Source organism: Mercenaria mercenaria, chromosome 11, assembly GCF_021730395.1.
Source record: "Mercenaria mercenaria strain notata chromosome 11, MADL_Memer_1, whole genome shotgun sequence".
Classification (NCBI taxonomy): domain Eukaryota; kingdom Metazoa; phylum Mollusca; class Bivalvia; order Venerida; family Veneridae; genus Mercenaria; species Mercenaria mercenaria.
Window position 1 is genome coordinate 50,542,994 of NC_069371.1, and position 16,485 is coordinate 50,559,478.

The 16,485-nt window shown below is 34.8% G+C and overlaps 2 protein-coding genes across 2 annotated transcripts; one reads left to right on the forward strand and one right to left on the reverse strand.

Moving 5' to 3' along the window:
* Positions 1-324: 324 nt before the first annotated feature.
* LOC123531677 (uncharacterized) lies at positions 325-2,495 on the reverse strand. Its single transcript, XM_045312852.2, has 2 exons — positions 2,315-2,495; positions 325-1,491 (listed from the first exon to the last, which is right to left on the reverse strand). Exon 2 carries the CDS (start codon positions 1,487-1,489, stop codon positions 689-691), a length of 801 nt encoding a protein of 266 aa, XP_045168787.2. The 5' UTR covers positions 1,490-1,491; positions 2,315-2,495; the 3' UTR covers positions 325-688.
* A 5,596-nt stretch (positions 2,496-8,091) lies between these two features.
* On the forward strand, positions 8,092-15,859 carry LOC128546583 (general transcription factor IIF subunit 1-like). Its single transcript, XM_053517418.1, has 2 exons — positions 8,092-8,110; positions 14,284-15,859. The coding sequence occupies exon 2, from the start codon at positions 14,285-14,287 to the stop codon at positions 15,224-15,226; it is 942 nt and encodes a 313-aa protein (XP_053373393.1). The 5' UTR covers positions 8,092-8,110; position 14,284; the 3' UTR covers positions 15,227-15,859.
* The last annotated feature ends 626 nt before the right edge of the window (positions 15,860-16,485 follow it).

Sequence of the window (16,485 nt, forward strand, 5' to 3'; positions counted from 1 at the left end):
ACTGTCTTAAGTGTACCAGTTTATACGTAGTAGAAGTGCTGTTTAAAGAACATGTTTATGATTGGTCTAAATTCGTACATAGCATTTTAAAATACAATGGTAGGTTCCCTTTACCTATTGTATAGGATATAATACATGATAATAGGATTCCTGCAAATTAGGACCTGTTTTACAGTTGTAAGAAAATAAACGTCTGTAAAAGACCTGTATTTTGAAATCACAGCTGTTAAAGACCTATAAGTGGAAAATGACGAGGGCCCAGTTCTTCGAAACTTGAAGCAGCTGCTAAACTAACCGCCGGTTATATTTTGATTCAAAATACTATTCTTGGTGGAAAACACTAGTCTAGTACGATTTTATTGTAAAGATTTATGTTGTTATGTTCATACTTTATCTTAACTTGTATTAATGCGTACAACTTATATCTTGTAGATGATAGGTCAAAGATAAAATGGCCGACTTTTTTGTTGTATTTTTATTATAAAGTCACCTAAACAAAGTTGAGACCACATGGAAACTTTCCAGTTTAATGGAATTGTTCAGCTGCACATTTTGACTATATTATGCACGTAGCTACCACATTTGTCATACAAAGTCAAAATATTACCGGTATCACATAAAGTTTTTAGATATGGTTCGGAACTAAAATGTACACTTTTTCTTTGTATAATGGAACTATCTGTGCAAATTATGTTTGTTTTTCAAATACTTGCACATAATCGTCATAATGCTCATCACCTTTATGGTAACTTACAAACAGTTTTCTGTTTGCATTACACCAACAAACTGCACAGGGAAAATTCAGGTCATTCAAAGCAGTGTCAACTACATTTCCGCGGTTACACGTGTATATGTTTAGGCCGCTCACAAACATAAATCCGTTTTCTAACATAGTGAGACCATGTGGACATCCTTCACATTTGTAGCTATGTATCACTTCACCGAACCAGTCCAACGCTATAACTGCTCGCCTGCCTTGATCAGATACAAAAATACAATTTTTGTTTGCGATAACATAGTATGGTTCACTGAAAATGAGACCGTCCATTGGGCCTATGACTGTGTTTAATATTTTTCCGTTCAAGTCCATGATTTGGACTTTTGAAGGACAGCTATAAGCCACTACCAGATTTTCCCCATAACAGCTGATGCCACGACAGTCACCATCTACTTCTAACTCTCTGGTCAATGAAAGTGTGTCTTCATCAACGTTTATAAACTGAATCGTTCTTTGAACCGGAACTGTTACAGCACATTCTAGTACAGTAACTGCTGTGACATCGAGAGGATAATTGCTTAGTTGTAACTGGTCGACGATGCAATAACTGTTAACATCAACTAACTTAACAGAGAAGTTTCTGCTGTCAGCCAGGATTAGCTTGCAGGGATTAACGAGAGTCATTCCAGTTATCCAAGAACGTTCTTCATCTTCTTCCGTACTACGAATGTAGGTGCTATGTAAAAACTCTTTTGGACGGGAAACCTCCATGTCTGTAGTTGAAAATGGTATATATATATTTGGAAATTACACATGTAAGTGACTTTGATTGTGAAAAACATCTATAATTACATATAATAATGCTCAGCCGAGTTCACTTTCAACTCGAAATGTTTGTTTACAATGCTAACGTTATCACTTAACATTCACTAAGATATGAATACTGTAAATATCTTTAAAGCACTCATGAAAACAGCCGTAATTTGTCGTGATATTTGTTTACTGTGCCCATTTTATAATGATTTGAGAAAAAACATGTTTTCTATACTGTTGTACTTGGCCTAGTATCAACAAATTTAAATCAATAATGAAATCTACACGGATAAATGTGATTGTTGATTTGGCAAAACTTCTATACATGGCGACTCAAAAAAGAAAAGAAATTAGTTAAACTATTTGTTTAATGTTTTGATTATGTATGTATAATTTATGTCATAGAGATATGTTAACATGAAAATGGTTTATACCACACTTTTCTGTTCTTGTAATATTGTAGATTAATGTGTAAACCGCCACAAAGGTATTTGGCAATGGACATAATATTATGTATGTTTATGCCAATAAAATATTTGACGTGAAAATTTATCTTAATTTTCATTGTAAACAGATTAAAACTGAAAATTCCTATTCAAGGCTATTCATGTTAAACTAACAAAGGTATCGTATTAGTAATCAGTCAAAGTTTAGTAAGCAAGGTTTGAACATGAAGCATAATAACGTTTGGTGGAATAATGTTAAAAATTTAAAACAAAATGGAACAAATTTAATTGCATATTTAAAAAAACCCCCTAAAGATATATCTGTTAGTTTTCTTACCATCCTAAAGTACCTCCACAATCGATCGAATGCATAATGCATTAACCTTCCGTCAGTAAGACATTTTGAATTGATTTTGATCTTTTTAAGGGGAGTATTTAAATACACTTCCGTTTACAAAAGAGGCCAAACAATTAAAATAAAGTAATGGCTGGTTTTCAGCAAAACATTTACTTAATATTAGGAAAATTTTTACTTATTTCTACTACTTATTACTCATTAGCATACTCTTTTAATAGTTAAATGAATAGTAGTATTTTGAGATGTTGTGAAACTATCATCAAAAGCTTGAAAATAAACACTTGTATTTCAAATTGTTTGAGGATATTGTTAAAACTACCTATAGGCAGTATCAAAATAACTTTAAGAATCTGGTCTTATAGTTCATTTCAGAATAGCATACCTGTCGAAATTTCGGACTCGGAATATCAGTCCTTTCATATATACTATACTATTAATCGAAACTCCTGACGCACCCCACCCCTCCTTGGTTTTTTGGTGATAGGACGAATAACACACCGCCTCCTGTCAAACTTCATCGGACCTGGTCATCGAAGATGCAACCATTCTAGACTTGTGCTCTACCTGCTGAACAAATCGGCTGTCTGAAGTTTCATTTGCTCAACGAACTTCAACCGACTGTATAGTATTCCAACATGTAATTTTAGATATTCAACCGACTGTATTGGTAAGTATTCTGACATCATTTAAAATATTCAACCTGCTGTATTGATAAGTATTCTAACATCATTAAAGATATTCAACCGACTGTGTTGGTAAGTATTCTAACATCATTAAAGATATTCAACCGACTGTATGGTTAAGTATTCTAACATCATTAAAGATATTCAACCGACTGTATGGGTAAGTATTCTAACATCATTAAAGATATTCAACCGACTGTTTGGGTAAGTATTCCAACATCTAAAGATATTCAACCGACTGTATGGGTTAGTATTCCAACATCATTAAAGATGTTCAACCGACTGTATGGGTAAGTATTCTAACATCATTAAATATATTTAACCGACTGTATGGGTAAGTATTCTAAAATCAAGAAAGATATTCAACCGACTGTATGGGTAAGTATGCTAACATCATTAAGGATATTCAACCGACTGTTTGGGTACACGTTAGTATTCTAACACATGCACAATATTGTTTAGATAGGTTTTTGTCAAAATAGCAGATATGCAACCCAGGAAAGTGTCTACTCCTTTCATAACTTGAGTAATGAAACTGGCTCAATCGCCAAGGTGACTATGTCTTAGACTAGCTGACAAACTATGTAGAATGTCCTTGTCCTTTATAAAAAAACGTAAAGCTGATTAGGCCTATAAATCACATATATAAAATTTTCCTTTGGCTACCTCGCCTAAATAATTTGTGTACCAATGATTTGAATAATGAGCTTAATAGTTTCAGGGACCAGGCAAATCACTCAATATTTTAAATTAACAACATACAACTTATGACTACTATAGACTTGTCTAGTCGTATTGTTGAAGTTTGTTGAATCAACTGCATACGAGTCCTATCGCATAGATGTTAAGCATATGTCTTCTAAATTGATGCAGCAACTCAATATGATTGCCCTGACTGCTGGATTCTCAGCGCCTGTATGCTATCAAATGTAGCGTTGAGCTGCAACCCCTGGTATACTTGTAGGTGTAACCACGATGCCTTGACTGTACTTCACCAAAAACGCTGACACTCGTCTGTTAGCAGGAACTCTACTACTGCCTCAGTAGATTACAAACTTATGTGTCTCTGTCTCAGCTTTCCGATGCTCAGCTATATATGCTATCATCTATAACTTTCGACAACCATAATTGTATAACTAATATGCGCTCACCCTTAAGCTGATTAAAGAACTTGTTTCTGATTGGTCTAAATTCGTTCATAGTGTTTTACAATGAGTACCTGCTCTAACAACGGAATGTTCCCTTTAACTATTGTATAAGATGTAATACGTGATAATAGGATTCTGTTATAACAGCAAAGCAGCCGTAAGTAACCCAAATCTTGTTTTTAACAACAATGCAACTATAATTGTGATGTTGCGTAAGGAAGGCGGTTGATGTTTTTGAAAACATGAAAAGTTATGTTCAGCATTTTTCAGCGAGAATTTTATGCTAAGGAAATTGTATATCAAAAACTTTATATGTAAAAAGCGTAATAGGGAAAATGTTTCACCAGGAGATGTTGTTTCGTTGGCTTAGTGGAAAGAATTTGAACAGCGTAAATAAAGTACACAAAATTTGTGAGACTGTCTTACAAATAAAAAATGCCAAAGATAAAATTAAAATAATCAGAGCTCATCATGTGTGTCTTTTTGCCCCAAATAAACCTCGTCCAGTGTTAGTAACGTTTGACCAGGAATCAAAGCAGCTTATTAAATTAGCACTGAAAAGTGTACATTGTAAATCTTAAAGGAACATTTTATCACATTTTAGACCAATTCCCGCCGGAAGTAATTAAGGACCGCAAGGAAGGCAAACATAAAGTTTTAAAAGCTATTTTTCTTTGAGTATTTATTATGCATTTTTTGTGTAAATATTGGACAAAGAATAAGCATGTGGTCAAGTTTTGAAAAACATATATATACCGTGGACCTGGTCAAGACCATGTGATAATCATGCGACACCGGTCGTTTAGAATGTATAATATTTGATATACATGGTCTTTGATATGTGACGATCAGAACTGTACTTCAGAGATAATAGGATGAAATCTTGGCTGAAGACGTTGGCCACTCTTCAAAACGGGGTTAAAACTAAATAAAATAAACACACACACGCGTTTGCATATTTCTATGAACACAATGAATGTTACTTAAATCCGTTGTTTTGTATAATCTGTCCAACAGCATTCTCCTCCACTGATACACTGATTTACATATGTTTTTGAAAGAGTTTTGCGGTTATTTTATGCAAATTAATAATGAAAATATTCGAAACTATTCACCTACAAAACCATGAAGTTATACATGATAATAGACGAATACCTTTGTTAATCACATTTCCTTTTTTATTACATGTGACATTCCATTAAACCTTATCAAGACCTTATTTAAGATGTGTTGTTTAAATAGTATAAACATACAAGAGAACGACAGTAAGCTAAAGAAACTAATAAACTTTTTACTATACTGAACAGCAAAAGAAGCTATCCAGATGTATAACTGGTATCTTTTGAAATAAAAAAAATGATTTTTCAAATTTGAATTGTTTCTTCATACCAAAATTACACTTGAAGATCTTCACGTGATAAATTTTTAAAAATCAATCAACCGTGAAGTCAGTAGTACCACAATAGCCGTTTGAAAGGCTATATCTTCTGCGCGTCAGTTGCATTGTAACATCCCAATTGAGCGCTCACGCTAAACTTGATTCAGTCGTGCGGTGCAACCAACAACATTTTAAAAACTTTTTGCTGTTTTTCCGGTTTGTCAATTATCAATATTTCCAATAACAATAAAATTTCACAAAGAACATTGTCAATTACAGGCGCACGTTAATTTCGTGCAAAAAGGCTATTGTGGGACTACTGACTTCACGGTGGATTGATTTCTTAAAATTTTACACGTGAAGTTCTTCAAGTGTAATGTGATATGAACAACCCAAGTGATTTATAAATCAAAGTTTTTAAATAAAAAATACCCCAGTTATAAAACTGGATAGTTTCTTTTGCTGTTCAGTATATATGCGTTAATGAATCCCTTTCATTTTACGTTTTGTTTTAATAACTATGTCCCGTCAAATCGGAATGGTTTCTGATCATTATGAGATATTTAATTGTTAGAGTATAATTAACATGTTTTAATATTAAGAATTCCTTTTAACTGGTCCATTTTTCCCCAATTACGATACGGTTATATTCTCACTGAACAGTCTCCGGATTTAGTTTGCAAATCCGGAATTTTCGCAAACTCAGCTACCTTTTATCTTTGACTTTTTTGTGATCTTTTGACACCTAACAATAGTTCGGGTCTCATAGAGAAATAATTGGCCATTTCCTTTCAAATATCTCAAACAACGAACTCTTGGGACGGCTTCAAAGTTGGTCCTCCCATGGGAGTATTTTTTTCTCCCGCGGGGTTTTCGCTATCCCATGGGAGGTCCAATCGGAGGTTTCTCCCACTTTGAGAATTGCGGGAGAAATACCCCATTGGGTTTTAACAAAATTTCTGAAATTCATTATTTATCGCTGGTAAGTATTTCTTAGTATTTAATGTTGTGTTGTTTCTATATTAGACCTGAAAATAAGCGTTCTGAAAATCTCCCACTGGAGGTTTCCTCCCACATGTGATACTGGCGAACTCCAGCGGGAGAGTTCACCTGCGGGAGAATTTCTCCTGTTTTGAAAATGGGGTTATTCTCCTGTTTTGAAAATGGGGTTATTCTCCTGTTTTGAAAATGGGGTTATTCCCCCATTTATTCTTACTTTCATATATAGAATCAGTTCTTGGTAGTTTACGCAACAATTTGTACTTGCAACTGATTTTCTTAAAATAACAATAATAATAACAACAACAAGTTAACAGTAATAATAATAATAATAATAATAATAATAAATAAATAAATAAATAAATAAATAATAACAACAACAATGATAATAATAATAACAAGAACTCTAAATGTTTATTTTCGTGTAAAGAAGAGATCTCATCTATGCTAGCTATCTTCTATTAGAGGTAATAGCCTGCGGGCGGGTTTTACGGCTTCTGCAGGAATTCACCCGTGACGTTTTTCTCTTGTTACCTGTATGGTCAAAATTAAGATTTGCATTAGTGGTCCTTTATGTCAGATTGTTTCTACGCTTTTGCTGAAAACTTTGTGCAGCCGCATCGTTTTATCTAACTGAATTTAGCGGGTATTTTGGCAGTCAGCTCTTAATTTTCAGTCTGCTTTTCAAGCTTGAATCTTGTTTCATTCAGGCCTGCTGTTTTTTTTTCTTTGCTTTTCCTTTTTTAAAATAGATTAGCTTTGATTTCTATTTTTATATTTTAATATTTTATTTTTACATCAGTATATTGTACTGTTAATGAAAAATACTTTTGTAGTTTGTTTAGTTAGCTTTACATGTTCATTTCCAAAGAAAACTTAATTAAACAGACCTAACATTAACAATTGTATAAAACTAATACTGTACCATAAACATTAATCATTAAATGATTTTCAATGAGCAAATAAGTTACGTTTACGGTATTATTATTCTTTGCTGGCTTAATTTTGATTTCGTACAAATGTGCAGCTGATAGATTAGCTTATTGTGCATTTTTTTTCACCATGTAATAAATATTCGCAATTACATGATATTGCACTTTTAAACGATCAGGCAATGTCCTTGACACATCCTTGAATTTTAATCAATATAAAAATCAGCAAGTGACCAAAATACTGTAACTGAATATATAAAAGATAAATGTTTTCGAAAAATAGTTTTTCTTTGATATTCTTTTACTCCGGTGACCTTACAAACTATAAGATAAAAACAATGAAATAAATATAAATGTCTATTTTTCAAAATTTATTTGTCCGTTTCCGTTTCTAGGTCTACGAGAGGTATATGTCGCAATTAAACTGATAGCTAGTTTTCTTTGTATTATTTTCCGTTTAATCCCGTTTTTCAACATTATTTAATATAAGTAACGACAGGCAAAATATTGTTGTAACGAATATACTACGGTAGTTCAGTCCAGGAGTAGTATAATAATTAGCTTAGGTAGTTGCATAGTTGTTTCCCTTTAATTCTGCAACGCCATTTGTACTAAATTACGACAATCCAATTCAGGTGGGTAGTTTCACGTTTTGTGGCCAAAATATATAATCATTCCTATAAATATTGGTTTTATTTATATCAGAAATGACAACATGTAACTTAAGTCAGGTTAGAATTTGTATATACATTGTATTTCTGGTGATACAGGTTCAAATAGCTAGACGCTATATAACGTAAGAATAACAGACGCTCATTACTTGAAATGGTAAGATATTAGCCTATCAGAATAAAACACTAGAGGGCGCTACAGACAGTCGTTGTAACCACCAGAGGGCGCTACGGATAGTCGTTATAAAGTGAGTATCACTGAATATTAATTCATTGTTGTGTTGAATTTCGAAGAGGACGTTTCTGCATTTCTCATAACGTTATACCTACTATACATTGGCTCAACCGTGTTTTCTATTGGTGCATTGTGCCGTAGGAAGGTTGTGTCAATAATAGTAGACAGAAAACGAGGTTTGCAGACAAATAGTTAAGGTACAGGTAGAAGTTTAGATAGTCTGTTAGTGTTATATAGGGACCGAAACCTGTGATATAAGTCATAGAGGACAGAAACCTACATTGATCCTTTATACTATATAGGGTCTAATCAAAAGCTAGAAAGCTTGGAGAAAAATTATTTATACATTTGCGAGGGACGCATGCTTCATTTACATTAATTAAACATAATTATTTCAACAACATAATCATTTAAAAATCATTTGTCCATAATCAAATAATCATAAGACAAAGAAGTCTGAAGGAAAATTCTATAATATCATATCTATTCCTCGGTGCACGTTACAGAAAATTGGTGGCAGCGGGTGGGATGATATCTAGATAGGAATAGATAGGTACTTAGTTTAGATCAAGGCACACAAACCATAGTCGCATAGACATATAATTAAGGACGCATCCCTGCAATAGACATTTGAATATTTTGAGTTTTAAACATGGATAATCAAAGTGACGAGGGACACGAGACTATAATGAGTAAGCTTAGGCTACTTGAAATGGAAAATGAAAGCTTGCGGGTACAGTTAGAGATACAAACTCTAGGAAAACAGATACTAGAAAATAAGTTACATATCTCCAAGACCCCTCTGAATTCAACAGAATTTTTTGACAAACTTGATGGTTACGAGACATTTAGTCAGGAGCATAGTACCCCGAACATAACTAACACAGTGCTCTATGAAAGGAAGCCTGTGGTATCTAATGACCAAAACAGGGCCACGGTAACGGATATAAATTCTGTCAAGACTGAAAGGCCATCTGTAACTCAAGGGACACAGACACCATTACTTGGCATAAAAAGTATGGGACGAAGTACTGAACCTTTGGTTACCCATGCAGATACAGAAAATAATGATGACCAAAATAATTCTTGGGATAAATTCGTAACAAAAAGAACAAAGTCTCAAGGCTTAAATTTTAGGCATCCAGCATAAGGAGGACGGAGACTTACAAAATTCAAAAGACCAGTTACAGAAACCCAGTCAAGAGCCAACCGTTGAAAAACAACAAAGTTCAAACAGGGTTATTGAACCAAAGTTTTACATGAAACCTGCAACTTTTGATGGAACAGGTTCATGGCTCGATTATAAAGCTCATTTCGAAGCATGCTGTGAGATTAATAAATGGACAGAGGAACAGAAAGGGCTTTATTTGGCTGTTTCGTTACGTGGACAAGCCCAGGGCGTGTTGGAAACCTCGGCGGATGTAGACGTAGCTACAAGGACCTTATTATAGCTTTGGAAGAGCGTTTCGCACCGCCTAATCAAACTGAATTATACAGGACACAGCTCAGAGACAGAAGACAAAGGGCTACAGAATCTTTATCAGAGATGGGTCAGGATATTAGAAGGTTAACAAACTTAGCTTATCCATCAGCTCCAAACGATGTTAAGGAGACATTAGCCAAAGAACAGTTTATCGATTCCCTAAACAATTCAGATATGAGACTTAGAATAAAACAGGCTCGACCAGTAAGTCTCAATGATGCCGTTAGACATGCGGTAGAGTTGGAAGCTTTTAACAGGGCTGAAAGGAAAATAGTTGATGGACAAAACTTCATGCGTGCTGTCGGTCAAACAGACAGTTCACATGCCAAGTTAAAACATGATGTTGAACAATTACAGAAATCAATGTATGAATTAAAAAAAATATTGCAACAAAACAAAGGATCTAACCTCCCGCATACAGGTCAAAATTTTAGGTCACAACAAAAAAATAATGCAAGTAAAACATATACAAATTCAGGTTATCCTAATTCAAATATTCATAATGATAAGACATCAAATAAAATGGTGTAGGTTACAAATGTCATGAGTGTGGAGAAATAGGTCACTTTAAATATCAGTGCCAAAAAGACAGACCCAGACCCCTTCTCGAAATAGTCAAGGTAAACATTATGCAAATAATACTAGTAATAATGGATCTGGTTTGTTTATTGAAGTTAAAATCAATGGTTTTGATGCTACATGCTTGATAGATACAGGGGCTACCTTGAGTATTGTTTCAAGTAAATTTATGGATAGGATAGGTGCTCCAACAAATTTAGAGTCATACAAATCTGATATTATTACGGCTGCAGGCACTTCTCTCGATATTAGGGGACGCACGAAAGTTAACATTGATATTAAAGGCCATACATATTCGATTGATGTTATTGTTTCTGAGATAGAAGGAGAAGCAATTTTAGGGCTTGATTTTCTGAAATCACAAAATGCTAGCATCGATATAAAAGGAGAGGTTTTGATATTGAATGGTGAGCGATATCAGTTGAATTGTTCAGGACCAATTGGTTGTTATAGAGTTGTTGTTGTAGAACGAACCGAAATTCCTGGCAATTCAGAAATACTTATTGAGGGGAAAGTTCATGGAACATTAAAACCTGATAAAGATTTATATTTAATAGAACCTTTGAAACGCCCATTTTTGGAGAACAATGGTCTGATAGCTAGATCACTTGTCAAAGCAGAAAATAAAATACCTATTAGAGTTATGAACTTGTCTGAGGAACCTCGTGTAATGTATGCAGGTACTCACGTAGCTTCGATGAGTCCAGTTGTGAATATAAATACTATAAAACCTTCTAAAGCTAAAGGTTGTATAAAGTTGCCAGCCCACATGCATGATCTCTATGAAAGAGCCTCAAATGGCCTTGATAAAAAGCAAAGCAAAGAAATTTTAAAGTTACTTACTAAATATTCCCATATATTCTCCGAAACAGATTCAGATCTAGGACGCACAGGTATAGTGCGCCATAAAATTCCAACAGGAGATGCCCGTCCAATCAAGCAGTCGCTACGAAGACTTCCTGAGCACATGAATACAGAAGTAAAAACTCATATAACTGACATGTTAGAAAAAGGAATTATACAAAGATCTTCAAGTCCATGGGCTAGTGGAGTTGTATTAGTGCAAAGAAGGATGGGACACGTCGATTTTGTATCGATTACAGAAAACTAAATGACGTCACAATGAAGGATGCATACCCGATTCCAAGGATTGACGAATCGTTAGATCAGTTGTCTGGAGCAAATGGTTTTCTTGCCTTGATTTGAGTTCAGGCTATTGGCAGGTTGAACTTGATCCAGAGGATAAAAGGAAAACAGCATTCATGACAAGACAAGGTTTATTTGAGTTTCATGTAATGCCTTTTGGGCTATGTAATGCCCCTGCGACGTTTCAGAGGCTCATGGAAACAATATTGGCTGGATTACAATGGGATATATGCTTGATTTATCTCGATGACATAATTGTAGTTGGCAAAACCTTTCAGAATATGCTTGATAATTTAGAATCTGTATTCAAAAGGTTAGAGGAAGCAGACCTTAAATTGAAAGCCAGAAAGTGCTCCTTATTTTCAAAAGAAGTAGAATTTTTAGGGCACATAGTCTCTGCTGAAGGAATTAAGACTGATCCGAAAAAGATTAGTTGTATACAGTCATGGCCTATACCAAGAAATGTACATGACCTTCGTTCATTTCTAGGGCTCTGTAGCTATTACAGAAAGTTTATTCCAGGTCACGCTGATATCGCAAAACCACTTCATAAGTTAACAGAGAAGTCTCAGAAATTTAACTGGAGTGAGGAATGCACAGAAGCCTTCAATTGCCTTAAACAAAAATTGACAGAAACTCCTATACTTGCACATCCAGATTTTACTCAGCCATTCATATTGGACACAGACGGCAGTAATATAGCGATAGGAGCAGTCTTATCACAGAAAATAGATGGAAATGAACGAGTAATTGCATACGCAAGTCGGTCACTTACAAAGTCTGAGCGTAAATACTGTGTGACAAGGAAAGAGTTGTTAGCTCTTGTCCATTTTGTTAAATATTTCAGACATTATCTTTATGGTAAACCTTTTACGTTAAGAACAGATCATGGATCCCTTCGTTGGCTTATGCAGTTTAAAAATCCTGAAGGACAAGTTGCTAGATGGCTTGAAATTCTTGCCACATATGACATGAAAATAGAACACAGACCCGGAAAAATGCATAGAAATGCCGATGCTTTGAGTAGGATACCATGCAAACAGTGTGGAATAACAGGACATCCAATAAATGAAAGAAAAGAACACCAAGTATTGGCACTCCGTACCACGAAGGATAAAGATGATGAAGATACTGATATGACCTTACAAAAGGCACAGACGGAAGATAAAGATATACAGACTGTAGTAAAATGGCTAACAGAAAATGTCAAACCAGATTACAAAGATATAAGCTCTGAGAGTTTCTATTTAAAATCATTATGGGCACAATGGACAAGATTAAGTATACATGAAGGGTTATTAGTAAGGAAGTGGGAAGTATTGGGTACTGATATCATCAGGTTGCAAGCTATAGTACCAATTAACTATAGACTTGAAGTATTGAGATTCTCACATAATATAAAGGCTTCGGGGCATCTTGGCATAAGAAAAACATTAAGTAAAATTAGACAGCGCTACTATTGGCCAGGTCTGCAAAACGATGTAAGAAATTATGTTTCAAGCTGTGAACAGTGTTTAAAACGCAAAGGTCCGATACCAAATAATAAAGCCCCAATGAAAGTAGTAAGAACAGGTTATCCGATGGAAAGAATAGCAGTAGATATTTTAGGTGAATTACCTCAGACAGAAAATTGTAATAAGTATATTTTAGTAGTAGCAGACTATTTTACAAAGTGGACAGAAGCTTTTGCAATGCCTAATATGGAGGCTAAAACAGTAGCTAAGATTATGGTAGAAGAAATTGTAGCTAGGTTTGGAGTACCGAATATTATTCATTCTGATCAAGGTAGGCAATTTGAAAGTATGCTTTTTCAAGAAATGTGTGAACTATTGCAAGTTCAAAAGACAAGAACAACACCTTATCACCCACAGTCAGATGGAATGGTAGAAGTTTTTAATAAAACCTTAACTACTATGCTTAGTATGTTTGTAAAAGATAACCACAGAGATTGGGATGAGTATTTACCTTATGTGATGATGGCTTATCGAGCAACAGACAATGAAACAACAGGTATGTCTCCAAACTTTCTTATGCTGGGTAGAGAAACTTCTACACCACTAGATTTGGCTTTCGAAATGCCATCTTTTATGAAATCAATTCCTAGGTCACACTGGGTTTGGGAGCTTCAAGAAAAACTAGAAATGGCTCATAATTTGGTACGACAGTATACAGGTAATTCAATCAGAAGACAGAAATGTTTCATGATGTTAAGCTCTCTTTCAATAGGTTTAATCCTGGAGACAAGGTACTAGTGTATTTTCCGGTAAAAAAGGTAGGATGTTCTTCCAAATTTACATCATATTGGAAAGGTCCCTTTCTAGTAAAAGAGAAAATTTCAGATGTCTTGTATAAAATAAACTGTGGTTTTAAAAATTCATTACAGGTAATTCATGTAAACCGAATACGAAAGATTAAAGATCAGATTCTTTCTGGGCAAGGGACAGAGGTCGAAAAAGAAGCTCAAGAGACCAATACGCATGGCCAAAATGCTGAAAATGTGAATTTTGAATTTGTTTCAGGTCCAGACATTGAAAACGAAGTTCAAGGGACGAATGCCCGAAACGAAAATACTGAAAACTTGAACACTGAATTTGTTTCAGGGCCAGATATTGAAGAAGTAGACACAAGAACAAGATTTGGTAGAAAAATTAAGAAACCATCTTATTTAAACGAATATGTATTTTCTACTTTCAGAATGGCAAACACAAAACAGACAAAAAGAAAGAAAATTGAAACCCTTTGTCCCTTATGCAAGCACATGATAGATGAAGATAAGTTTGTAGAACACCTATTGTTGTGCAAGAAGAAAAGCTTCTGCTGTGTGCTGTGTAAATTGTTCTTCAAGAAAGAAACCTATCTGAACAAACACAAGAAAAGAGTACATGGGTCAACCAGTGATGCTTTTCCTGGAGGTAGCAATATTGAACAAGAAAGTGGAGGTAAGAGTTGTGATATTCTCACAGACACTGTGCCAAAGAATATGCAAGACAATAAAAGTGGTCTTGAACAAGAGAGTGGGGATAAGAGATGTAATGTTTCCAGAAACATTGTGCCAGAGGATAAACAAGACGATGACAGCAGTAGTAATTCCGACTGGGATCAAGACCCAGATATTGAAATAGACGTTGAAACATGCGAGAAACAGGAACAAAGTCAAAACACTGCAAAGAATGATAAGGCCGGCGAGAATAAAGATTCTAGACTTGTAAATGACAAAAGAGTTGGTAGGATATACAGAAAGAGGACGAATCCAAATCCAGTTATTGCTCCTGTAAAAGTAATGAAAGTGACAGAAGAAAAAGCTGTAGTAAATACACAAAGTGTAGATCAGAACGAAATGTCCGGAGACTTGTCAGATAATGACAACATAGAGCTGTCTGACAGAGAAGATAGAAATGAACTTCCAGAAAACCAGGGTACAGAAGATAGTTCAGTAAAGAAAGAAAAGGATGGGGGTCAAGATGATGGTGTAACCGTACAACATAGTAACAAAGTCGAAGAAGGCTGCAGTGTAAAATATGACTTAGAAAAAGAGAAACTCGAGATTGAGAAACGTAAACTAGATCTAGAAATAGCAAAGTTCGAGTACAAGAAGAGCCTTTTAGATAAGATAACAGACTTAGCATCTAGAATATAAGAGAACTGTGTGTATTGATACTGTATAAGACAGTCTTAATAAGTGTTTACATTTCTTTGTGTGCTTTCGACAAGCAATAAGCTTGCATATTTTATTACGAGAAACGTAATAAAAATATTTTGTTTTTGAAAGGTGTTTTGTTTTATCCATGCGGGACGCATGACCTTCGGAGGCATGGGTAATGTAACGAATATACTACGGTAGTTCAGTCCAGGAGTAGTATAATAATTAGCTTAGGTAGTTGCATAGTTGTTTCCCTTTAATTCTGCAACGCCATTTGTACTAAATTACGACAATCCAATTCAGGTGGGTAGTTTCACGTTTTGTGGCCAAAATATATAATCATTCCTATAAATATTGGTTTTATTTATATCAGAAATGACAACATGTAACTTAAGTCAGGTTAGAATTTGTATATACATTGTATTTCTGGTGATACAGGTTCAAATAGCTAGACGCTATATAACGTAAGAATAACAGACGCTCATTACTTGAAATGGTAAGATATTAGCCTATCAGAATAAAACACTAGAGGGCGCTACAGACAGTCGTTGTAACCACCAGAGGGCGCTACGGATAGTCGTTATAAAGTGAGTATCACTGAATATTAATTCATTGTTGTGTTGAATTTCGAAGAGGACGTTTCTGCATTCTCATAACGTTATACCTACTATACATTGGCTCAACCGTGTTTTCTATTGGTGCATTGTGCCGTAGGAAGGTTGTGTCAATAATAGTAGACAGAAAACGAGGTTTGCAGACAAATAGTTAAGGTACAGGTAGAAGTTTAGATAGTCTGTTAGTGTTATATAGGGACCGAAACCTGTGATATAAGTCATAGAGGACAGAAACCTACATTGATCCTTTATACTATATAGGGTCTAATCAAAAGCTAGAAAGCTTGGAGAAAAATTATTTATACATTTGCGAGGGACGCATGCTTCATTTACATTAATTAAACATAATTATTTCAACAACATAATCATTTAAAAATCATTTGTCCATAATCAAATAATCATAAGACAAAGAAGTCTGAAGGAAAATTCTATAATATCATATCTATTCCTCGGTGCACGTTACATTGTCAATAGGTCAGTGCTCATCAGAGATGGTGCACTGTGACACATTTACGGCAGGAAGAAAACGGCTAACCCATTGATCGAATTACTAACTCAAAATCCACACCTGCCTTATCGGAGCGGCTAAATATGAGAGGGGTGAGCAGCTACATCTACGAAGATACAAATCACACATTAATC

Excerpts from the sequence above, each read along its gene's own strand:
- LOC123531677 (XM_045312852.2), bottom strand. The coding sequence starts at position 1,489 with ATGGAGGTTTCCCGTCCAAAAGAGTTTTTACATAGCACCTACATTCGT.
- LOC128546583 (XM_053517418.1), top strand. The coding sequence starts at position 14,285 with ATGGCAAACACAAAACAGACAAAAAGAAAGAAAATTGAAACCCTTTGT.